Source organism: Nomascus leucogenys, chromosome X (genome assembly GCF_006542625.1).
Source record: "Nomascus leucogenys isolate Asia chromosome X, Asia_NLE_v1, whole genome shotgun sequence".
NCBI lineage: Eukaryota > Metazoa > Chordata > Mammalia > Primates > Hylobatidae > Nomascus > Nomascus leucogenys.
Genome location: NC_044406.1, coordinates 53,789,885 through 53,816,231, shown reverse-complemented (window position 1 = coordinate 53,816,231; position 26,347 = coordinate 53,789,885). Strand labels below are relative to the sequence as shown.

Here is a 26,347-nt window from a genome sequence, read left to right as displayed (position 1 = left end):
CTTCTGGAGCATTGTTTTTCTTGGAAAAACTCCCAGTTTTGCTCTTAAGAAAACGTGTATAGTTATAAGTACCTAAACATTACAAATTTTAAACTAGAAATTCATTACAATACAAATATTTAGCCATTTCAAATAACCAAATATACATAATGCTTACCAGAGTATGCGTCATTAAATATTAACCCATTTGTAAATTAAATTTTAGATTTTATCAATCTATGTATGTCAATAAAAACGTTGCTCTTTCTCCCGGGGCCAACCCCACAATACAATTAAAACAAATTAAAATCTCACTGGGAAAATAAGATTATCTTATAGAACATTCTAGCACCTTCCTACTCCAAGTGTGGTCTTTAGAAGGATGCTTGACATAGGAGTATTTTATGTTCTTGTGAAAATCAACAAATAGGACAAAAGGATTACTGTTTTATTGTTGACATATAGAAACCTCAATAAATACCTAACTATAGTGAAATTATATACAATAAACAACAACATAATGATAAAATACAAAAAAAAAAGGATGCTTGTTAGAAATGCAGTATCTCAGGCCCCACATCAGAATTATAATAGTAGAATCTGTGTTTTACCAGTACTCAGGTGATTCATGAGCTTTTTATAGTTCTAGAAGTTCTGCTCCAGAGTATTAAGTCCTGAAAGTCACCTCTAATATCTTTGATGTTTTCACAGGAATTGCCTATCTGTTTGCCAAAGCTTATCTGGTTTCCAAGAAACCGCAGTACCTGGACACATGTATTCGGTGTGGGGAACTCACATGGCAGAAAGGCCTGCTAAAGAAGGGGCCTGGGATTTGCCATGGAGTAGCCGGCAGTGCCTATGTCTTCCTGCTGCTGTACCGGCTCACGGGAAACTCTAAATACATCTACCGAGCTCAAAGGTCAGCTGTTCTTTATGGGTCTTTTTTTTTTTCCTCAAAATTTTAATCTAATTATTTTTCTGAATTAGTACTATAGTCACATGGTTTGAAAAGCGTAAAAATAAATACATTAACTGTGCCTTGTAGCCATGCAGTTGACTTCCCTAGAGAGTTTCTTGGTTATCTTCCCAAAGATATTCTGTGTACATAGTGTATAAGTAAATGTCTTAATCCATTTGAGTTGCTATAAAGGAATACTTGAGGGTGGGTAATTTATCAAGAAAAAGTTTCCTTTGGCTCATGATTCTGCAGGCTCTACAAAAAGCATCACTAGCATCTGCTTTTGGTGAAAGCTTCAGGAAGCTTCTACTCATGGCAGAAGGGGAAGGAAAACAGACATCACATGGAGAGAGAAGAAGGGAGAGAGGAGGAAAGTGCCAGGCTCTTTTTAACAATTCATCTCTTGGGAGCAAATAGAGTGAGAGCTCACTCATTACCAGAGGATGGCATCAATCTGTTCATGAGCAATCTGCCTCTATGACCCAACCATCTCCCACTAGGTCCCACCTCCAATACTGGGGATCAAATTTCAACATGAGATTTGAAGGGTCAAATATCTAAACTATAATACATATATATAAGTGTGTGTGTGTATTAGGCGGATATTTAGGTTATTTCCAATATTGTGTACTACAAATAATGCTATGATGACTAATCTTGTGCATATATCATTTTGCACATGTATAGGTATATCTGAAAGATAAATTTCTAGAAATGAAATTGCTGGGCTATATATATATTTATATATATCCTAGTTATATATATAAATATATATATATTTGTAATTTTGACAGACAATATAAAATTTTCCTCTATAGTTTATTCCCTGTAAACTTGATAAAGATGGAACATCTGCTGTATACCAGACAACACTGCTTTTAATAGATATTACCTCTGACTGGTAAGCTGGGTAAACTGGGCCAGGAGGAACATAAATGAACTATAAATAATCTGATAGAAAGCACAAGTAGGGGCTTCCCTGAATGCAGATTGGCATGAAAGTGGCATTCATTTCGAAGGGACTTAGAAGCTGTCCATAACCATGAATGGTTACAAAAGTTATTGTTTTCCTTTGTGGCACTTAGGTCTTCTAAGCCAGAGTGTTCTCTCATGCCCACCCATGTAGTCTGGTTCCCATGAATCTGAGCTGTCACTTGGCAGAGGTGGGAGGGGGTGCTAGAGTAGCTCCTGTACCGTTGTGAAGATTCCCACTAAAAGTGTACAACTGATGATTATCAAATTGATTGTGTGACATTTAACAAATCACTTATTAAAATGAGCTAAGTGACTGTTAAGTGATCTTTAACAAGGTCACACGACCTTTAACAAGTCACTTAGCTCGTTTTAATGAGTGATTCTCAATTTCTTCATTGATAAAATATGGAAAATAGTGCCTACCTCATAGCGATGTTTGGTAGTTTAAACAAGTTAATATATGAAAAATCATTTAGAAATAATGCTTGGCACATAGTAACTGCAATGTAAATGTTCATTGTTATTAGTATAAATTTGAGTTTTATAATTCCAGACTTTTATGTGTAAATATATGTTCACATAAATGTATATGTGTACATGTATATTTTAATGAGCTCCTACTACTATATATGTATAATAGTTCTATACATACTGTTTGTAGCTTATAATTTTATTTATTTATTTATTTATTTATTTGAGACAGGGTCTCACTCTATCACCCAGGCTGGAGTGCAGTGGTGTGATTTATGGCTCACTGTAGCCTTCAACTCGTGGGCACAGCTCAGCCTCCTGAGTAGCTAGGGCTACAGGTTCATGCCACCATATGTGGCTGATACGGTTTGGATCTGTGTCCCTACCAAATCTCATGTCGAATTGTAATCCCCAGTGTTGGAGGTGGGGCCAGGTAGGAGGTGATTGGATCCTGGGGACAGAGTTCTCATGAATGGTTTGGTACCATCCCCTCTTGGTACTGTATAGTGGTAGAGTTCTCAAGAGATCTGGTTGTTTAAAAGTGCATAGCACTTCCCCCTCCCCTCTTGCTCCTGCTCTGGCCATGTAAGATGTGTCTGCTTCTCCTTCACTTCCTACCATGATTGGAAGCTTCCTGAGGCCTCCCCAGAAGCAGAAGCTGCTATGATTCCTGTACAGCCTGCAGAACTATGAGCCAATTAAACCTCTTTTCTTTGTAAATTACCCAGGTTCAGGTATTTCTTTATAGCAGTGCAAGAATGGACTAAAACAACAACTATTAATTTTTTTTTTATGTAGAAACAGGATCTTGCTATGTTGCCCAGGCTGGCCTTGAACACCTGGCCTCAAGCTATCCTCCTGCCCTGGCCTTCCAAAGTGCTGGGATTACAGGTGTGAGCCCACCACCTCCCCGCTATGTTTGCAGCTTATAATTTTAAATGAACAATTTTTAAGGGACATTATTTATTTCATTTTGTATGAATCTATCTCATTTTTTAAAATGGCTATATAGTTATTCACTATGCATGTATGATAATTAACCAATCCTTAAATAATGGACACTTGACATTTGTGTAATCTTTACTAACACAAACAAAATTTCCCCAAATATCCAATACATACATTTCTGTGCACTTGTGAAAGCACTTGTCAGAAATTTTAGAATTGAAGTCATTAGGTCCATAGGTATTTCTTGGTCTATAAATAGCCTGTCTTTATCCTTTGCCCATTTTTTTCCTGTTGTGATGCTTCTATTCAGAATTGTAACTCTTTGTCAATGTATGCTGTAAATACTTTCCTGCTTTGCCATTTCTCTTTTAATTTTGTTTGTAGCCTTTGTCATACCAAAGTTTTAAATATTTTTCTTGTCAAAGTTTTCAATCTTTTCTTCAAAATTTCTAGATTTTCTGTTATGCTTAAAAAACCCTTCCCACTTCAGGATTAGAAAACTATTAATTTACATGGGCTTGTAATAATTTTATGATTTTATTTTAACATTAAAATTTTTGATTCTGCTAGAAATTACTTTTTAAATGGTCTCAGGTATCTATTTTTGTTTATTAAAAAAAATTCTAATAGCATCTGTTGACCAGTTACCCCCACGATTTGAAATTCCATTTTTTTATAAACTGAATTTATATAAATATATGAGTTCCATACTTTCCCCATATTCCACCTATCATTCTCTTATTTATTCTTTTAATTGTATTTTAGAGTCAATTTGTCATATTTTAAAACAAGCTCACAGAAATTTGATTGGAATTTCATTGAATTTACAGATTACTTAATGAGAATCAACATCTTTAGAATATTGAATTTTTCCATCCAGAAACATGGTATACCTTTCTATTTATTTAAGTTTAAACAAATGTCATTGGTAAAGTTTTGATCTTATGAAGAAAATCTTGTATGTTTTTTGTTAATTTTATTCCTGGGTATTTTATGTTTCTAGGTTTATTGTGAGTGGACTCTTTTCCTTCATTATATTTTCATCTCATTTATTACTGGTATTTATGGAAGCTTTTAAAACATACACATCACTGAAGTTTATCAATTCTAATGTGTAATTTTTCATATAAATATAGATTGTATCTTATAAGTATTTTACTTTTCATAAGTATCATAATAATATAGCTGCCTTAATGAACTCCATTACTGTTTCTATTAGTTTTTTATTGATTCCATTGGGTTTTCTAAATAGATACACCCATATCTGCAAATAACTATGATTCTGTTACTTCCTTCCTCATGTGCATGGTATTTTTTTTCCACTACATGGTTCTTCTCTCTAACAATGCAACCCTATAACAATGTTCAATAATAAGAATGATAGTAAACACCCTTGCTTTTATGCTGATTTTACTAGGAATGCTCCTATGTTTTACCATGGTCTTTTATAGTCACTTCTTATAATGTTTATCATTATAAACATTAGATTATAAGTGTTGGATTATAACACTTCTCTGTTCAGTGTAATCCAATGGCTTCCCATATGATTCAGAGTAAAAGCCAGTCTTTCCTACGAATGAAAGGTCCTACATGATCTAGCCTCCCATTACCTCTCTAATCTCATTCCCTACTCTTCTTCCTCCTGGTTCTGTCTACCACTGTGGCTTCCTTGTAATTCCATTAGGATGCCAGGTACACTCCACCTCAAGGCCTTGGAAGTTTTGGTTCCCTCCACCTGTAATGCTCACTTTCTACATATGTCTCCTAGCTTCCCCATTTCAGTCAGACTTTCACTCAAAAGTCATCTTCTCAGAAAGGCCTTCCCAAGTCAACTTATCTAATATTTAATGTTTAGAAAACATAAACTATTTTTGTGATATTTACATGAAGGCACTGAAGGGCAACTACTAACTTATGTAAGTCTTTGATTTGAAGCTCTGTTGTTTAGGAAATCTGTTAATATAATTGATTCTTGGTTTCTTAATCTCTTTAGGTGGAAACCAGACCTGTTGTTTCCCAAATATAGAAAAAGAAAGTAATTTTGGATATCATCTAGGCTAGTGGGATTTCACCTTTGGGCTAAATTTCATCAGAAATGAATGAAATTCATTTATTCCCTATAAAGTGTATTAAAAGGGATCAGAACAACCCCTCTATTTTCTTTTTTGTAATTTTTAATATTTTAATTTTTTAAAATTTGTGTAAATGTATGGGATTCAAGTGTAATTTTGTTATTTGGATAGATTGCATAGTGGTGAAGTCAGGGCTTTAGGGTATCCATCACTCAAATAATGAACTTTGTACCCATTAAGTATTTTCTGTCAGGCCAGTCCTAGCTTACAGAGTCTTGGTTATAAGAAGGGTCCAGGTCTCTTTAGACAACTTACATTTCTCACTAACAGGTAGAAGACTGGAAATGTGGAGTTAATATCTGAATATTGTTCGGGCATTGTGTGAACAAAAGTTCTCTGAAATGGAATGTGTAGGAAAGAGACTATTCGAGTGAACAGTTTGCAAACAGAGGATATACAGCCTGTGGTGTAAAATGAAGCAGCCTTTCAGGGCTGGGTTTTATAGCAAAGTTGCCTGCCCAGGGTCAGGTCCTTTTATGCAAATGAGGGATTGAAACTCAGTTCCGATTGGTCAGTGCAGCTGAACCCTCATTGGCCATGGCAGGTGACTGATTGTTTGGCTTAGGTGTGATCTGATTAGTTACTTTCCAGGCTCAAAACCAGAAGTCTCTGTCACCTGTTTCTTCCAAATGGTGGGTGGAGGGCTGGCATATCTTGGCACTCACAACAGGAACTGGTTTGGAGAAAGAAAGGTCCTGTGATGCTTTTACAACGTCTTTCTCAGAACACAGAGTACAGGATCACTCCCTCACCCAGTCATAGCTGCCTGGTTCTGTTTTAACTTGGAGCACCTCAGTTTGCCATGGGGAACCCATTTTGTCTGTTGGCTCGGGCATACTTTAACAATTGCATGTTAAAAAATATGTACCTCCCTAAAATGAATATTACTTAGTTGTCACCTATTATTTTTTAACATAGAGTTGGATTTTATGGCTGCAGAAAAAATTTGACAACTTCTTAATTTTCTTTTATGCTTATTAAATCACTCGGGTTTTCTACCTCTTCTTTTTGGTAGTGCATATATTTCTATAAAACCATCTAGTTCTTTTGAATTTTCAAATATTTGACATAGAGTTCTAATCATATAGCTCCATAATATTTTAAATTTCCTATCTCTGTGGCTATGCGCCCTTTGTGATTTCTAATGCTTTTCCTTCCTGGTCAGCTGCACCACTGTTTTTTCTATCTTGTTAATCCTTTCAAGGAACTGGCTCCTGGTTTTGCTTATTAATTTTTTTTGTTTTTCTCTTTTGTTTTACACTTTTACTTCCTTTCATTTTGTTATGTTCTAGAGTTTATACATGCTTAATTAGAAAGCATTCCATCATTTTAATAATAATGGTAACTCACAGATCTATGAATTTTCTTCTGCATTCAGTTTTGGTCATAATCAATGGGTTTTGATATGAAATGTTTTCATATTTTATTGTGTCTTCTATTCTTTTTAGTTCTGTAATTAGCATGCTGACTTCTATTTTGACTGAGAACATTTTAGAAAAAAATTTGTTTAATTTTGCACCACTGGATAGATTTTTGAAACATTTTTCACAAATAATAACACACAATACAGGTCAGAATACAATGAAACTGCTACTCTCAGACATTGCTGGTATATTTTAAGTTGCTATGTATCATTTAGAAATTATTTTGAAAAGCACAGAAAAATATTTAGCATATTTTTAAGTGAAAAAAATACAGGATACCAAATCATATATACTTTAATAACATGTAATAATGCAACAAATACATGAGTGCATGGGGGAAAGGTCAGAAGAAGAGCTAGCAACATTGTGGGTTTCTTTTATTCTATGATTTTATAAATTGTCTTTTATGTTTGTTTTCTAAATCTTCTTTTATGTTTATGTAAAAAGTAATATTTTTTATTTATTGAATGCTTGCTATATTCTCAGAGCCTGATATATAATATCCTTTATCCTTACATATAACACTATCCAGTTCTGCAACTTCACCATTTTAAAGTCAAGTTGAGAACTTTGCCAAAGGTCATACAACATGAAATTATCAAATCTGTGTATCTCACCTCCAAAGCCCTTGCTCTTTCTACTATACCAGGGGTTCTTAATCTAGGATTTGTGAGTTTGCTCGACAAAGAGATTGTATCTCAAACTTAAATGTAACATTTCCTTCCTTTCTGAATGTAGGTAATAAGTCACAGAAGTATTAGTAGCTATGACTTTGCAAACAATAGAATTCATAGATATTCTCATGTCATATTACTCTTGTTGCAGATATTGTAAAATCTACATTTTACAATATGCAGAAATGCTAGCAGTTACTAAATCCACTATTGTACCTTGGCATTTAATGTGTTAGCAAATAATACATATGTTATTATATTACAAATTTGGCTTTAAAATTTTTGTCGTGTTTTAATATAATTATTTTCCTTTGGAATCCTGTGTGCCTTCTTTTATACACTTGAAAACTTTTTTTCTGAGGAGCCCGACTGAAGCTATATTGTGATGCTGGCTATATTATTACAAACTTAGAAGTAACTCTTATGATACATTAATATTCTACTGTTTAAAATTTTAAATTCCATTTTAAAATTGTTTCATACTCAGGAAAACAGTTATAGAAAAATTGTACCAAATAGAATTCCAATCTGTTTCCTGCTGATTTATTTTAAGTTGCCGTATGTAATTCCAAGAGCCCTAAAAAAATCAAATAAATAATTACCCTTTGTAAGACCCCCTATGTAGTAGCAGTAACCTAAATTTATGACAGTATCAGCACTTGGGCCTTACCAAGCTGTGAACTCCAGCCTCTGAATTGGTGATTATTTGTGTTCTTGATGGGAATGAGTAGAGCAAGTCAGTAAAAAAGGATGATGTAGGTCACGGCACTTTGGAAGCTGTAAACTACTGTAAAAATGTTACTTGTTAAAAATAATCTGAATAATATTTGTGGCAAATATGGGTGGCAAAAAAAGGGTCTTTCATAGGGAATTTAGAGGCCTGTGATTTAATTTAAGGCGAATGTCTCAAAAATAATCTGTCTTGTAGCTGCGTTTGCTATTTGATGTTATCATTGTGAAAGGTTGCTGCCTTTTCCTATTCATCTTATTCCCTTGTTTGCTCACAGCACAGACTGTATAAAATCTTGCCCATTTATTTTTACAGTCTCTGCTTTTTGTCACATATAAATGAAAATCCAGCTCAGAAGTAATATGTCTGCAGAAACACAGCATATTTACTTTTTTAAAGGAACAGTCATGTATCACTTTGCTTCTTTTCAAGATAAATGAAAGTAGAACAATTTATCTGTCTTTTTTTACTTTAATTACTGGATGACAGAAAGAATGAAATCCTTGAAAATTCCAAACTGCTTTGCTTTGCAAACTCTAAGAATAGTTGGATTTGCTTGCCAGCATAATTTGTTGTGAAACACACACAGTTATATAATGGATCTTCTTTTTTTTAACAGAGAAAATGTGTTTCTTAAAATACTTATATAATTCTGGAAAGAAAACTATGCCAAAACTTTAATAGAAGAGGAAGAAGCAACCCAAGGTCCATAATATGGAAACACTCACGTTAAACTGTTCATATTTTCTTCTTCTCTTAGGTTTGCTCAATTCTTATTTACCGAGGAATTCAAGGCCGGTTCTCGGGTCCTTGAAAGTATATACAGCTTGTATGAAGGCTTCTCTGGGACAGTGTGCTTTCTGATTGACCTGCTGCAGCCCAATCAGGCTGAATTCCCACTCTTCAGCGTCTTTGTTTAGAAGGCTCCATCTTCCACTGTGGCCCTGCAGAGATCCCCTGAGCCAAGCCAAGGCAGTTTCCACATAAGCCACATTCAATGGTATCGCAACCATGAGCCTTAACATTGCCACCAGAAGGAAGGAATTAGGCAGGTGAAGGCAACATGATGCCAGATTTGAGAAAGGATCTGCAAAATAAAGATACCACAACTCATCTCAAAACTGCAGAGATTTAATGTGTCAGGGAATAGATGTGAAACAAGGGATCATACGAAAAGGGGAAAGAGAAATGATCTGTTTTTCAGTTATGACATAGAAAACCAAACTGCAAGTGTGGACTATGACAAAAAATACGCTAATACCTTTGCAATCTGAATGAGAATTTGACCATTTGTGTGTGCCCTCTACCCTTAAATCCAGAAATAAAGACAATAAAAAATTAAAATAATTGCCCAGCTGAAAACTGCTATGAGGGATGAATTGTCAGGTTGCTGAAGTATAAAAATAAACTCTTGGTTGTCCTGTGCTTATACTTATTGAAATTTATGGTTTTTACTGAGTAAAGATATTTGCATATGAATCTCTATTTTTTTCATTACCCTGGGCAATTTAAAGAAATCATATCATAGCTTAGTTCAGATACTAAAATTTGAAGTTTTCTTAGGCCTCAGAACCTCTCTTTTCCTGGTTCCTTTTTTTTCCTCAAAGCTCAATTAGAATAGCAAAATTTATAAGCTAGTAAACTTATACTATAGCAAGTGTTGCTGTAAAGTGTTTTTCTCCATAGGAAGTGTTAACTGTATTGTCTATTGTTAGTAATTTTAAAAATGCCTTTATGCACATAATCTTGATGGAGCTATTAGCTGAACTATAAAATATACTCTTGGTAAATATCACTAATTTCAAAGATCAGGGGAACCACTACAAAGATGTATCATTTCTGCCTTTGTTTGGGACAGGCAGACAGGCTGAGGAAGTCACCAGTGATTGTGGAAATAATTTTGTTCCATTTTATACTATTAAATGAAGAGATGAGTGAATTCTGTGGTTGGTTGCCTTACCTTCCAAGACACAGGGTCCACTAGAAATTGGCTGTAATACTCATTGAGCCAAGTTGTCATATCAAATTCAATCCTGCTGTAAACACATAGAAGTAGTGAAACTGCTTCAAGTAAATAGTGGTTTGCAGAACACTACAGGAGCATCTGTCACTTCAATATGCAGAGCATGAGTTGACCCTTTTCCTAGAATTTTGTCAGTGGCAATTGCGTATATCAGATTGAGTAGGAAATTGTGTACTGTATAAGACTTATTTAAATAGTCATTAAATATTTGGATGTGTGTGTGTGTGTGTGTGTATGGTGTGTATTCCATATCTATTCCCATGTAAATCCAAATACTTATTCTTTATTTCAGTAATTCTTAACTTGAATCATAGACTTTGGAAAGAGTTGGGGAATGCTCTGTTGCCTAAAAAGCAAACCTACAAGTATGTTGGTGTGTGTATATGTATGGACCAGTTTGTTTGTGTGAGTGTGCTCATTTTGAGGGGACAAGGATCCCTAGCATTCATAACATTCTCAAAGAATCTGACCAAAGAAAAGTAACAACTATCTTTGTGTATTTTATGACTGTGTATGTTCACTCATTGCAATAAAGTAGGACAAAATGATTTTGAAATGCATACATCTTTTAAGCTTCCTGTTTCATTTTTACATCCTCAGATATAACCATATCAAATTGGCCTCAGTTGTTCATCAGTGAAAATGCTCAGTTTGGGTGATACCACATAAATAGCAGCTTTCAGATGACTCCCCAAATTGGGTCCAGAAGTTCTTTCATATAGGCTGAATATAATAACCATCCTATATACAGAGCTTTATGGAACACAGAACCCCTCAAGATGTGTTTGGTAAATGCTCCAAAGTCTCACAGCTAGAAAAGGACAAAACAAGGATTCAAACCCAGGGTTTCACTTTCTAAGTTTATTTATTCAGTATTCTAGACTAGAATCTGGGGATACAATAGTGAACAAAATAACCTTTCCCTCAAAGCTACCTTCTGTTTTCATTTGCTGTTCCTTTCACAACTCATCCTTGAGACGTGAAACCTAAAGCACTCAGAACTGATACTCTAGCTCATTATCATATCAGTTCCATTTCTAGTAACTTCAGAAAAACAAGACCACTTTCGGGCCTATCTGCCCTTTTAAGTTCTGATAGGCCTGATGATGATGTGCTAACCATTATGATTTGTGTGTCAAATCTAAGCAAAGACCATGATTGAGTATTGTCTTTATGAAATGACATTTCGGTAAATTAGAAACAACAATAGGCTTGTTTAGCACTTAAACATGTTGATGAAACTTTTCATTTTCCTGAAAGAATTATAGATTTTGGAAGGTCCTCTTCTATATTATTTTTCCGAGAAGGGGAAAAAAGATTCTTACATTTTGCTGTAGGAAAGTGTGGCATGTTACTTCTTATTTAATTATCCAACTTGCCCCCCTTCTCTGTGGTAGCATTTTTAATGTAGTACTTAAGCCTGTTGTCTCTTAAAGGCTACAGGGGCATTTTCACCACCACTAGTATAACTTTAATATTCTTTACTATACATAGCATGAGCAATTATAAACCCTGAAGGTAATAGTGGAAATGTTTGAGGATACATTGAAATAGTCTCAATAATGGGGAGACTGCATTATACTTTGATAGCAAGACATTTTGGAAACCATTACAACTCTGTGTATTTTGTTTCATTAATGTGATTACATACCATCTCTTCCACACACACTCCAAAATATTACACATTTTTATTTTGCCCAAGCCTGTTTCAGTCATCAGTTTGTAGTCTTTTACTTCCACTTGTAACTTGATAACTGAGTAGAACAGGGGATTGCTAGAGTGTATTTCCCTGTGCTTCTTTAGGTAGTTGACTATGCTATTAAGATAACAGTATTTGCTTACTGATAACTCGAGAAACAGTCATTTTCTTGGTCTGTGCTAAATTGCATCTCTTCCAGTGGCAGCTTATTTCTTTAACTTTTTTGACATATTAAGATTTTAATCATGGTAATACTGAAATTGTTTCAAATTTGAAAGAGCAAATCTCAGTAATTTCAATGAAACAAATGGGTTTGTGATTTCTAGCCATGTTAAATGAACACACAATTAAAAGGAAAACCATTAGTGGTGCAAAGAGCCCTGTGCTGGAAATCTCAAAGTCTTGCTCTGCCACTTTTAGGGGCCACTGTAGTAATAATAATAATCACCGTGTCTACTTCACACGGTTGTTATAAAAGTTGTCAATGATAAAATGGATATAAGTGAGTTTTTTAAATGTGCAGATCCTTTATATATTTAAAAGGGATGTTATATTTTACCCACTATATACATAGGAAAATCATGCCCAGTTATGACTTCCAATAAGCATTTCAACCAAATAGAATCTCTATATGTGGTTGTAGTGCTTGAGGTCTGGGTCACTAGATGGATAAAAACCAAGTGTACCTTTTTTTATATTCTACCACCAGTCCTGAGCACAGCATTTTGCCTCAGAAAGTTCTGAGTCACCAAGACTTACTACATGGGAATAGACTGATTTAGCTCAGAAGCTCCTTTTAATGCAAATATTTATTTTGCTTGCTGAGAACAAAGGATTACAGTGCCAGTAACTCAAGAAAAGGAGCAGGCAAGCCAGGTCTGTAGAGAGAAAATGAACTGGAAAATAAAGTAATTCTGGGGTGAGTTTGATCTGCACTTTAAATCAAGTCTCAGAACCACGTGACATATAGTGATCAAAATATACTCTCAATTGCATATTAGGCCTTCCTTTGGAGACCTGGGCTATTTATTCAGCACTGTCCCAAATTAATAGCTAAATGACCGAGCCTCAAATTTGCCGAGCCCGTGTAATATTGGTATAAATTTGGCAAGGAAAGCAAATGAGAAGGCAGGCAAAGGGGTGGGTGAGGGGAAGCTTGCTGAAGCTCAGTATCTCAAAGTGAGTTGTGGATGCATGTTTAACACTGTAAAGAACCAGTCCATTCTTACCCATGAGTTTTATTGCTTTCTGGGACCTCTAACCCAGGACCACCCCTGATTCACCAACTTCTCCTTCTTCTCCTCTTTAAATATTATAGTTCATTGTGGTATGTTTTTTCCTGTATCTGCTCTATCATGTGACCTCCTTTCGCCTAGGAGGGCAGGTTTTCTCCTTATCTCTTCCATCCATGTCTGTTCTTAGCTAAGAGTTCCAGCCTCAATACGGCTGGATTACCCTTTGGACAGAAGGGCGGACAACCTCAAGGTCAGCAGCAACAGAATTTGGGCCTAGTAGTCAGATCACAAGTGAGTGTGGCTATTCATGAGAATAGGGTGGTGGTGGCATTTATCCTGCTTCCCCTCCATAAATAAACCTGGTAATTTTATTTTTAATGTTACAAAAAAAAGTTGATGCTACACTAAATGTTTTACCCTCATCCGTTATCATAAATCTCATACTGGAGGTGCGATCTCTCTTCTTGTTTCTTTAATTGAAAGTACTAATGAATCGAGGCCTGATGGATGATGCCTTTAGAGTTGTTTGTTTTGTTTTGTTTTTGTTTTCTTGAATCATTGAACCTCGTCATTTTTATCTAGACTCTTCCACAAATGGCAAAGTCACTTATCTGCAGAATTCCCAGAATCTTCTTTTGCCTTTGTGCACCTGCTAATTACCCCCTCTGAACTGAATTTGAAAAAATTAATTAAAATAACCGAATCACCCATGTTTTTGTTCTTGCAGGGTTTGGTGAGTTATGTGGATTAAAAGAACAGACTATCCTCTCTTTTTTTTTGTCTTTCTTCTCCCTGTCCAATACTGAGGAAGAAGAGGGAGAAGGGGGTAAAGATACATGAGGCTGAACTACCCAGGGTTATGAAAACAGTTTGCAAAGTCTTCCTGTTTGCTTCCCTTTTGGTTTTTCTTAGTCCCTGTAGGAAAAAGTTTACCCCTCTGTGTGCGTGTGTGTGTGTGTGTGTGTAAGTAGTTGAGCGAAAAAGAATGAGACTGACTTAAGGAGAGTTGATATCGCATATGAATCGAAAGCCGACATTTAGCTATTAGATAGATCTCAGTAAAGGATATGTTCAAGCTAAGTTGATTAAGTTTATTAAACTTATTTATTAAGCTTGACTAAGCTTATTAAAACTTCTGCTAGGTTGAAGCCATTAGTAACCATCTGTAGAAGATAACAGCCATGAGTTTCTCAAATGCAGCAGCAGTGTCTGCTAGAATCGTGATGTGAGCCACGAATGCAAACCACATATGCAATTTTCAAGTTTTCTAGTAGCTACATCAAAAAGGCAAAAAGAAAAAGATGAAATTAATTTTAATAATGTATTTGACTTAGCCTTATATATCCAAAATGATATTGCATTTCAATAGGCAATCAATATAAAAACATGAATGAGCTATTTTACATTTTTGTATTGAGTCTTCAAACTCCAGTGTGTATTTTATACGTACTATACATCTCCAGTCTCGAAGTAGCCACATTTCAAGTGTATAAGAGCTGCATGTGAGTTGGCTATTGTATTGGACAGTGCAGGGCCTGCATCCCATTCCTGTTTCCTAGTATTGATAAAGTCTTCCTACCTTCCTTTGTTGTTATGGGAGAAAATGGAAACAGAACCTGCCTATTACATGACAGCTGCAATATTTCCCCAAATGCAGCCCGGCAGTACCATGAGCTGCCCTGTGGAAAAATTTATTCTGTGATTAAATAAGTTAGGAAAGTTTTATTATTTTACCCCCTTTTGAAGATTATATGGGACATTAACATATTAAAGATTGAGAAAACTCTCCTGGGTAAAAAAACCTGTTTGACGTTGTTTAGTTGTTGAGTTCTGTGTCTATTAGAATCCTAGAAATTGGCCGGGCGCGGTGGCTCACGCTTGTAATCCCAGCACTTTGGGAGGCCGAGGCGGGCGGATCACGAGGTCAGGAGATCGAGACCACGGTGAAACCCTGTGTCTACTAAAAATACAAAAAATTAGCCGGGCGTGGTGGCGGGCGCCTGTAGTCCCAGCTACTCGGAGAGGCTGAGGCAGGAGAATGGCGTGAACCCGGGAGGCGGAGCTTGCAGTGAGCCGAGATTGCGCCACTGCACTCCAGCCTGGGTGACAGAGCGAGACTCCGTCTCAAAAAAAGAAAAAAAAATCCTAGAAATTGCCACAAGTGTCTCTCCATAAGAAAAACTTTGTGTTTTCCTTTCTTTCTCCACTCCTTTTGGGGCCCATTTCTATTTATCTTTGTATTCAGAATCATCCAAGAGCCACAATATCTCTTTTGTTCTAGAACCACCACCTCCTAAATTGAAACCAACAGATGGCTTTAAAGTCTTGCACTTGGACATAGATCTTCAGAAAGTACCAAAATATATATCTTCCTCTTACTCTTTCAGAAATGGTGAACACTCTAAAAAGATGTGGGGGTGTGGTGGGGGACATTTGAATATGTATATGTGTAAACACCAAATACATACAGTTTCTTAAGTAGAGTAATGCAATTCTTGCTGATGTTTTATTTTTATATTTTGTGTGTAGTGATAATGTACATGCTTTAATGTGTACTGTTCTAGTAATATGTATGAAGTAGCTGTGACATAGCAGTCAGTTTTAAAGATACAGACTATAATTGACTACTGTCAATCTTTAACAAGTGATCTTTTTGCACCTTGGTTTTAGTGGGGTCTCTGATGTCGTCCCCGTAAGTTTCATTTTACAATCTATGCTTAAGTGGCAGTTACCAATATAATTAATTCTACTGCTGAATTTGGTTCATATTGAATGTGGTAACCCTTATATGTGGATATATTAAAACATGTGGATTGATTTAGATCATCAGTTTTGTCTTTGTTTTTTAGGACTTTGCTATTTCAATATTAAAGATGTCTTTTGAATACTGTAGGAGCAGTAGAATCCCTATGTTCTTGAAAATGCAAAATGTAACATGAGTTGCACATAGACTCTCTAGCAGTAGAAATGGAATATTCTAAGTGCAAAGTGCAAAAGTTTGGTTTTTTTTTTTTTTTTTTTGAGACGGACTCTCGCTCTGTCGCCCAGGCTGGAGTGCAGTGGCGCAATCTCGGCTCACTGCAAGCTCCGCCTCCCGGGTTCACGCCATTCTCCTGCCTCAGCCCCTCCGAGTAGCTGGGACTACAGGCGCCCGCCACCACGCCTGGCTAATTTTTTTTGTATTTTTAGTAGAGACGGGGTTTCACCGTGGTCTCGATCTCCTGACCTCGTGATCCGCCCGCCTCGGCCTCCCAAAGTGCTGGGATTACAAGCGTGAGCCACCGCGCCCAGCCTAAAAGTTTGGTTTTAGAATCTGTTAAGGAAGGACAGCCCAATCTTTAAAAAGGTACAGCTTTCTCAACTTTGAACATCTGGGGGAACTCTTCTTGGAAGTCTGAATTTTAATATCTTTAATCCAATGGCTCTAAATTAACAAACATTTAAAAATGGATTTTGTAGAATCAAATTACTAGGGGGAGCACTTTACAAAGCCATATACTGGGGAATATATACTGGGTCAAGCACCACATGTTAGTTTTGGAATGTGTATTTCCCAGCGAATAGAATTTACTGCTCCAAAAAGCTTTTTTGGCATAATTCACAATACTTACAGAAATATAATTGTATCATTGAAAAAAAACAAAGCTCACCTTCCTAATGATACATTTCACAAACAGCACATTAGGGCAATTTCTTACTTACGGGGAGGTACAAAGAAATACTCTGTCAATATAGTATAACTGCTTATTTCAAACTGTATCTAGGAATGAACTACTATTATTCAAAGTACTATTGAATTTTGAGGAACTGATCAAAGAATTAGTATTATTAATAAAATTGTACTCTTTGCAATATATTTGCCTTGGCACAAATGCAGAGTTAAAAACATAAAATTATAAAAAATATACCAAATAATAGTGATTGGTTGTTACTACTTTAAAATCCTACTAATTTCCATTAGCACTAAATCAAACAGCACTTATCTGTTGTATACAAGTAAAATTCTGAAAGACTCGGACACAAAATGAAAGGCTTTTTAAAAATGTCTTTGCCATAACAGGTTATATGACCTCTTGCTAATTGTTATATTTCCTTAGGAGCACTTTGAGGCTCTTTCAAAGACATCTGCAGCAATTAGGTCTAAATTTAGAGTAGAATATTTTGCCAGATATTTTACTATATCACAAAATGTCATACTACTGTATTTTATAATAAAACCAAATTCTCAAGTATTCTGGTATGTTACATATTAATATACCAAAACATCACTTTCTATAAGTCTATTATTATGTACATAATATTTTAAAAAATAATGGGTATTTTGGTCCTAGTGAAAAAGTATAATGCCATACATGACATTAATCTTTAGTCAAAACCCACTGAGGTGTCTGACAGGGAAACTAGCAATCATAAGCTATAACGTATATATTATTCTCAAGGACAAAATGGCAAATGATAATACAGAAAGACGTGATCACTGGAGCAAGTTAGCTGGTGTGCAGACTGAGTGAGCAAGTTGGCTGATGTGCAGACTAAGAAGGATCAACTTGCAAATGCTCATCAGAATTTAGCTTTTGTTATTGGTTGTTCTGGAGGGGATAGTACTAGTCAGTTGATATTGCTTCCCTTTCATGTGGGAGTTTGCTCACAGCCCACTGCATGGTATAATGAAATCTCTTTATAAGCAAGATAGAGTCAGAAGCTTAGAGATGCACCTTATGGTTTTTACAACTGCTGTTACAATGTTCTAAACACTGTGATCTTTCCAAATGTGTTTTCTGTATTCGTTTTGTACTGTAGAAAATAATTCGCTATAAACTGGACTTTATAGTGTTTAAAGCAATGTTATTTATTGGCTTATTGCCCCTCCTTATAATACATTTATGTACAGTACACTTAATGTAAAACCTGTGATAATCCTTTGCCTTAAAATAAAATCTAATGCTAAATATTCAGTGTCCTGATTAATAATTCTAAGCTACCAATTTTTCCTTTAAAGCTAACCACGATGTCAAGTAAAACATTACACAAATACTCTGAGGAGTGTTGCTGCTGATTCTGTATTTGTGGCAGTGTATGTATCTTGGCCCAGGACATGGTGGCCTTCTGGGTTCTATAAATAGACATTAGTAATCCTTTTAGGGAAAGGGCCTGTTACCTCTCAGCTGCTGGCTGAATCTGCCCCTTAACTCATAAATGGATTTTCTCATGCCACATAAAAACCAGAAAAACAGCCCACCACGTTCTCTCCCTGTACCTTTTTTTGTTTTGATTCCTTTTGAATCTTTACATTCTATTTGTGTTTACATTATTTTCCTAAATAGAAAAATGCCAGAGATGCCTGAAGATTGAAATCACCCAATTTCAACAGGGGAAGAGATCTGATAATTATTTAAGTCTAATCCCTTTATGGAATCTGAGTTTTAGAGAGATTTAGTGGCTTGATCGAGTATCAGGAGGTACTCAGCCCTCCCTGATATCAAGAAGATGGTGGAAAGTTCAATGGGCTAAAAGGAGTTGTGTTAGTCTTGGTATTGGCACACCAATAAGCAGAGGTCTATCTTGGAATAAAAAAACTACTTCCTTATTAGGCCCTGATCTTTGCCCTGAATTACTTACAGTTATAGAGGAATATATTTTGTAGGCAGTTTTTCTGGGAGGTAAGGATAGGTTCCTAAAGACGATCTTTGACGCTTTTTCACCACTGGAAGCAATGCTTCAGACCACTGTATTTGGAAGACAAAGGGACATGCTCACAGGGCACAGTGAAAAGTGAAATCTTTTCCCACTTGGTGGTGGGTGCATGACAATATACTTGCACTTTGAAAAGCCTGTGTGTGGTCTGGTTATTTTTAAAAGACCGGAAATGCTGGCCCTTTGAAGAATCACGCGTTTCCTCGGCCCAGAAAATAGACTGGGCTAGAAAGGCGTCCGGACTCCAATTCTGGGCCCGGGTGGTTGCAGTTTTTCAAAGGGATGTGAACGGTTTCCCAAGATAGGACCCAAGGGACTCTAGGACCCAGAGGCTGCGCGCGACGCCCGCAGGGCGAACTGTATCCTTTTGAGCTCCCGCGCCACGGCCTGAGCCGTCGTAGGGCGCGGGTTCGCGGCCCGCCAGGGGACGGTCACCGCAGAGACGCAGCCGGCACTGGCGAGCGAGCTAGCGGGCGGCGCACGGAGCGCGTGGGCGTGTCCTGGCGGGGCTGCGCAGCTCGCCCCACCCCACCCCACCCCAGCCAGGTCGGCCGCCCCCCCCCAGGTCCAGCTCCAGAGCCCAGGCCGGTCGGCCGGGCCCGCGTGCCCTCGGCGGGCTGCGCAGAGCGCGGGAGCAGTTTGGGGCTGGGCATGCTGGGAGCCCCTCGAGCAACGGCCGCCGCCGCCGCCGCCGCCACAGCCACACAGCCGCCGCCACTGCGTCCGTCCCCGGTGAGCGCCGCTGACGCGCGGAGATGAAATTCCCGGCCTCGGTGCTGGCGTCCGTGTTCCTGTTCGTGGCCGAGACAACGGCGGCGCTCAGCCTGAGCAGCACCTACCGCTCGGGCGGGGACCGCATGTGGCAGGCGCTGACGTTGCTTTTCTCGCTACTGCCTTGCGCGCTCGTGCAGCTCACGCTCCTCTTCGTACACCGCGACCTCAGCCGCGACCGCCCGCTCGTACTGCTGCTGCACCTGCTGCAACTTGGGCCCCTTTTCAGGTGCGTGCAGAAGCCCAGAGCCAGCCCCAGGCCGCAGCCCCGGTCCTGTGGCCTGATCTCCCCACCTGCTCCAGTGGAGGGAGGCGGTTTTCCTGTGGAGACAGGTGGCTGGGCCCCAAGCCGGTCCGCCATGCCCCTCAGCCCCATTATTCCAGTCAGGAATGCGACGAATCATGGCATAATGGTTATAAAGTTGGGGCACACTGAATTCCTGTTAGGTTCCATCAAATGAAATAGCCAACATTCAACTGAAATTGACCAACAAAAATGGCAGTTTCTTGTGGTTCAACCTCATTAAAGACATTGGTTTATCTGGGGTCAAGTAGGCTCTGACAGAACTGGCTTGTGTGGTCACAAACCCTTGGGAAGTGTGTTCTAAGCTATGGTTATGGGGACAGCATGTACAGGTGATTTAATTTTAATTTATCAAGCACATGGAGCTTACTGTGTGCCAAGCACTGTTCTAAAAGCTTTAACAATATTTAATTTTCATAGGGAAGTCAAGAAATCCATGCACCATTCTTTTCTCTTGGTGGCGTTACGAATATTATGGGATATGGAAAAATGGGGTTCTAGAAATGTCTTCCGGCCCTGGCAAACTTATAAACGTAGCCATTAAAGCTGGTACACAATGCACCATGAAAACAAAACTTGCTGTGTGTTAAGTAAAGAAAAACTGTTAGTGACATTTCTGGAAATTAATTTTTATTAACACAAAGCAAGTAGAAATATATGGTAATAAAACAGACTGGCTTATCTGAGGAGTTTAAAATGTGTTGTTTTAGTACCTTTCATCTCTATAGGAAAAGCAAAACAAAAGCCGTCCATTTGGATTAGAAATAAGTTTATAATACTGAATTTTAGACATAGGCGACAGAGGAATTTGAAGAGATGGAAAGGCCGGAGAGACACCTCAGCTGCCAGAAAATTCAGCTAGCCAAGGACCTTTCCTACCAGGAAATCTCTCTCTCTCTCTCTCTCTTTCTGTCTTTCTCTCTCTCTCTCACACACACACATGCGCACACACACACATTGAGGAGCAAGATAAATTTTACAAAGTTATAATTTTTTTTTTTTGAAACAAGGTCTTGCTTTATCAGCCAGGCTGGAGTGCAGTAGCAAGATCATAGCTCATTGCATCCTCCACCTCCTGGGCTCAAGTGATACTCCTGCCTCAGTCTCCAGAGTAGCTAGGACCTCAGGCAAGTGCCATCATGCCTGGCTAATTTTCTTTTTTTCTGTTTTTTATTTTTGTATTTTTTGTAGAGAAAGAGTCTCCCTATGTTGCCCAGGCTGGTCTCGAGCTCCTGAGCTCCAGTGATCCTCCTGCCTGGGCCTCCTAAAGTTTTCCCTATGTTGTCCAGGATGGTCTGGAACTCCTGAGCTCAAATGATCCTCCTACCCAGGCCTCCCAAAGTGCTGGATTACAGGCATGAGCTACCACGCCTGGCCATAAAATTTTTGCACCTCATATTAAAGAAAACTGTTCCAGCTGACACACAAACTACTGACTTGTAGTTTGCACACAGTCACAGCAAACTTGGTGAACAAGTTTCTCAGCCTCCAGAAGCTGCAGAATCCTAGAAAGGAAAATAAACAGGTACACTGGCAGGAGTGGGAGGTTGTTGCTGACTTCCTGATAGCTGGGGAAGAGTCTGGGGAAAAAGAAAGGGAGGGAGGGGAATTTTAAAAGTCCTGCAACCTGGAGCCATTTAGTGAGGAGAGAGTTAGTCCTTCCTAGCCAGGTAAGCCCTGTGGTCCGGACTGTATTCTCGCTCAGTAAAATAAGTGTGATCTGACTTTGGCAGGGCACTTATCATTTCTTTCTTTCTTTTTTTTTTTTTTTTGAGACGGAGTCTTGCTCTGTCGCCCAGGCTGGAGTGCAGTGGTGCGATCTCAGCTCACTGCAAGCTCCACCTCCTGGGTTCACGCCATTCTCCTGCCTCAGCCTCCTGAATAGCTGGGACTACAGGCCCCTGCCACCATGCCTGGCTAATTTTATTTTTTTGTATTTTTAGTAGAGACGGGATTTCACCATGCCAGCCAGGATGGTCTCGATCTCTTGACCTCATGATCCGCCCGCCTCGGCCTCCCAAAGTGCTGGGATCACAAGTGTGAGCCACCGCGCCCGGCCTTATCATTTCTTAACATTATCTGTGAGAAGAAAACAGATAATGTTTAAGTGGCGTAACAGGAAAAAGGGGAATTGATATTTCTCAAAAGTTTCTTGTGCTAGATGGTTTGATATGTACTTACATGCCTCAATTCATGGAATCCTCACCATGACATAGATGTAATTGTCCCCATTTTGTAGGTGAGGAAAATAAGGCCTCAGACTATGTTCTCAAGGCTCCTTAAAAAGAGCTAATTAGGTTCCATATGCTCGGTGGAAGAAAGCAGAGGACTGTGTAGTACATTCTATTAGTAGTTCCATTTTAAATTAAGAAAAAGTTTGGTCATCGTGACAATCCAATAAATGATAATACCCTATCATTGCTGCCATTTAAAGTGTTTCTAAACAAGAAGAGTAACCCAAGACAAAGCTAATGACATAATATATATAAAAACAGGATGACAAGTATAAACCTGAACTCAAGGAAACATACCAAGATGTTAAGAATAATAATTTCTGAATAGTGGGGTTATGAGTGATTTTAATATCCTGGAAAATATATAAAACTATATAATAAAACAATTATATACTTTTCTATATTTTTCAGTTTTTATAGTAAAAATATTTTAATTTTATTAAGGAAGGAAAACCTTTGGTGCTTTGAAGAGATAACTTCTCAGCTATATATAAAGTTTCAACACTATAAAAAGACCTATTTCCAGAAAGTTCTGAATGGGCCATTGTCTTGGAGTGAAAACGAAATAAAAGATAAAAAACAAAACAACAGGCAAACCCCTTCCATCAACAAGGAGTCACTGATTCTAATGCAGCTGATTTATTTCAAGGAGATATTGGACCCATGACCTTAGAGCTGAGATGCACAAAATGTGGTTCCAAGTCTCTTAGCTTCCAGATTAAAAGAAAAGCAGTTTGTTTTTGTGTATTAGCCTGACTTAATATCTTACTGGAATTTCTTCCTGCTGACTGTTTGATTCTGTTTTAACTTTAAGACATCAACTTTACATAAAGATAAAAATTATTTCCCTCAAACAAAGGAGAGTCATGGTGATTCTTACCCCCTTCCTTATGGATTGGATTTAATAATATTTCTAAATTGTTTTTTGACAGTTTAACTCTTCTTGCCTTTGGATGAATACTAGCCAAACTCGTGTTTTTGCTAGGTAGGTGCTGTGTTTGAGTTCATGCAGCACGATCGCCCAGTTAAACTGCAATACATTACACTAATGATTCTGGGCTAAATACTACTAGCTAGGCTTTGCTCCTTCTTTCCTTTAGGGAGGCATAGGGAGAGCACCATATTTCATTTGTATCAGTCTTGTATTTAAAATGGTAGTTACAGTTTTTATGATTGTTTTCACATTAAGCCTGAGTTTGAATGATACGAACTTTGGATAATGCCTTGAATTTATTTATAATTTTAAGGAAAATCTTATTGCACATTTTAATAGATACTCTAGCAAACCAGAGCAGGGAAAAGATCTCTTACCTAAAACACAAAAACATTTTTAAAATTCTGTTTATCATTCTTTTACATTTATGCTAATTTTTATAAATTAATCGGGAGGAATAAATATAAATGAGTTACAAGTTCAAGGAATTCCCCTCATCTCTTTTTTATTACTGGTATAGTGAGGAAAAAATGGTACGTGAAAAATCTGAGTTTATAAAATAAAGGCTAAGAAGTTCCCGAAACCTTTCCAGAACATTGCAAAATGATTCACCATAGTATATCTTTCTATATTAAACTTTATAAAGAATTTAAAATATTAATAGTCTACATTTGAAGAGAATTTTTTTTCATTTGCAAGGTGCTTTTACATACAGTATTTAATTTCATCCATGGTAAAACCCCGTGAGTTAACTGTCATTATCTTATTTTTACAGTCCAGGAATTGAGGTTCAGTGAGATTAAGCAAGTGGCTTTTCAAAGGTTTTGCAGCATTTTCTATTTAACCAATTTGGGTTTTGTGTAGGCTTACAGAGCATGTGTGTCATGTGAAGATAATGTGGCTTATTGGAAATTATAGTATTTCTTTGGAAAAAGTATTTTAATTAGGGTCTCTGGTACCACAGATTATTTATGCTGACATCAGCATGCATGATTTCAGCTAAGGAATAAGCTCCTTCTGCTATGATACTTGAAAAATGGGATATATGATGCTTGAAAATGGGATAAAGTAAAAAATAAGGATCAGCCTACTGATTATCTACATTGGGGTTAGCAAACTGTACCCCACAGGCCTAATACCCCCATCACCTGTTTTAGTAGGTAAAGTTTTATTGGAACACAGCCTTGCTCACTGGTTTATGTATTGGCTACAACTGCTTTCACACTGCAGCGACAGAATTGAGCAGTTGCAACAGAGACCATGGCCTGCGAATCATAAAATATTTACTTTTTTATAAATACTTCACAGAAAATTTGCTGTCCCTTGGTGTAGATGATACTGAAAAACTACCTTGAGTATTCAATTTTGATAAAAGTATCTAATTTCTGGCTTTATTTAGACCTCTCAAGCAACAAACAAAAAACCAAAAAATAAGAACAGATTTTGAGTAATTAGATGAGTCTTGCAGAATTCCAAGAATAGTAGTTTGTTTCTTATCAGTTTTCCTAACCAACAGTGGCAGGAGGTCTTGGGGCCTTTTACAAATGTATTAAATGCCTATGACTACGTGTAAAACTCTAGGCTAATACAAATGTATCACCTGGGAAAAAACAGTGGCTTACAAGAGGTTCCACCTGAGCTTTAGGACCTTCTTTCATTTCCATCAAATGATCATGGAAGTTTTACTTTGTCTACAATTCTGCAGAATGCTTCCAGTTTCATATAGCCCCTTCCTTGGCATCAGGAAAATTACTTTCTCCTCTGAACCGTCATTTCATTCATTCGGTTCTTAGAATATGCTGGTATTTAATTTGTTTGTTTTAGTCTTTCAAAACTCTAAGCTTGATTTTATTATGCAAGTAAAACATTTTTTGAAATGACAGAAGAGCAGAAAACAGATTTGCACAATGAGGAAAATAAAAGCTCTCATTTGACTGCTCAGACAGAACAATTCCTAATGTTTTTGTTGTATATCTTTACTAATATTTTTATAATGGTATGCTAGCAACTGTCTGTTGTGGAAAACAAGCCCTGATTTTCAGTGTTTGCTGATTTCTCAAATGCGTATATTCTCATCATGATTGATCAAGCTACCAGTTGTTTAACAACTGGCTCACAAAATTCCTATTTTAACAGTCTGCTCTCTTGAGTCAGTATGAGCCAGCTCAAACATTTCACTGTTTATATGTATGTGTGGGTATGTGTGTGTAATCTGTATATATTTTTTATATATGTGATTTTCTTTTTACAAAAAATGGAATTTAAAATATATGATTCTATTGTAATTTGCTTCTTTCACATACCAAATATGGTAAAAATACGTAGCCTGGTCAACATAGTGAGACTGTTTCCTCACAAAAAATAAAATTAGCTGGGCACAGTAGCATGCATCTGGAGTCCCAGCTACTTAGGAGGCTCAGGAGTGAGGGTCCCTTGAGGCCAGCAGTTGGAGGCTGCAGTGAGCTATGATCACACCACTGCCCTCCAGCGTCAGTGAGAGAGTGAGACTGTCTTTTAAAAAAAATTTATATATTGATATATGTACTTCTATACCATTGATGTTAAGGACTGTATAATGTTTCATTGAATTGATATATTAGGATTTATTTAATTATTCTTTCATTTTTGGGACCTTTAGAGTATTCCCAGCATTTTGCTATTATACATAATGCTATGATTTAAATTGTTGCAATACGTTTTCTTCTAAGTGAGATCATACGTGATAAAATATGTCATAACTAAAAGTGCTATATAAATATTAATTTTCGTTATTTATTATTCTTATTGTGCATATATCCCACTATCCCATTTAGATTGTGAGCGCCCCCAAATGAGGCAGAGGTATCCAGCTGTCTGCATTCCCCACAGCACTTAGTAAACCGCATCTGCATTCATCTCATATTTGAGAATAAAGATGATTATCAGTTTATTCTGTTTTTGTTTTGTTTTGGTTTGTTTTTTTGAGACAGAGTCTCGCTCTGTCACCCAGGCTGGAGTGTGGTGGCGCAATCTTGGCTCACTGCAATCTTCACCTCCTGTGTTCAAGCAATTCTCCTGCCTCAGCCTTCCGAGTAGGTGAGACCACAGGGGTGCACCACCATGCCTGGCTAATTTTTTTATTTTTAGTTGAGATGTGGTTTCACCATGTTGGCCAGACTGGTC

At 37.4% G+C, this 26,347-nt stretch overlaps 2 protein-coding genes across 3 annotated transcripts in view; both read left to right on the top strand.

Annotated features, from left to right (window-relative positions):
* Positions 1 to 9,722, top strand: part of LANCL3 (LanC like 3) — a 99,813-nt gene extending 90,091 nt beyond the window's left edge. The window contains exons 4-6 of one of the 2 annotated variants that reach the window (XM_003270981.2): positions 691 to 898; positions 1,756 to 1,838; positions 9,052 to 9,722. In XM_003270981.2, coding sequence (XP_003271029.1) covers positions 691 to 898; positions 1,756 to 1,819 — 272 coding nt within the window. In that variant the 3' untranslated portion in view covers positions 1,820 to 1,838; positions 9,052 to 9,722. The remainder of the gene's footprint in view (positions 1 to 690; positions 899 to 1,755; positions 1,839 to 9,051) is intronic. The other variant, XM_003270982.2, reaches the window with a different exon arrangement.
* Positions 9,723 to 19,458: 9,736 nt separating this feature from the next.
* Positions 19,459 to 26,347, top strand: part of XK (X-linked Kx blood group) — a 45,503-nt gene continuing 38,614 nt past the window's right edge. Inside the window, exon 1 of the mRNA XM_003270984.3 lies at positions 19,459 to 19,942. Within this exon, the coding sequence (XP_003271032.1) occupies positions 19,698 to 19,942 (245 nt within the window). The 5' untranslated portion in view covers positions 19,459 to 19,697. The remainder of the gene's footprint in view (positions 19,943 to 26,347) is intronic.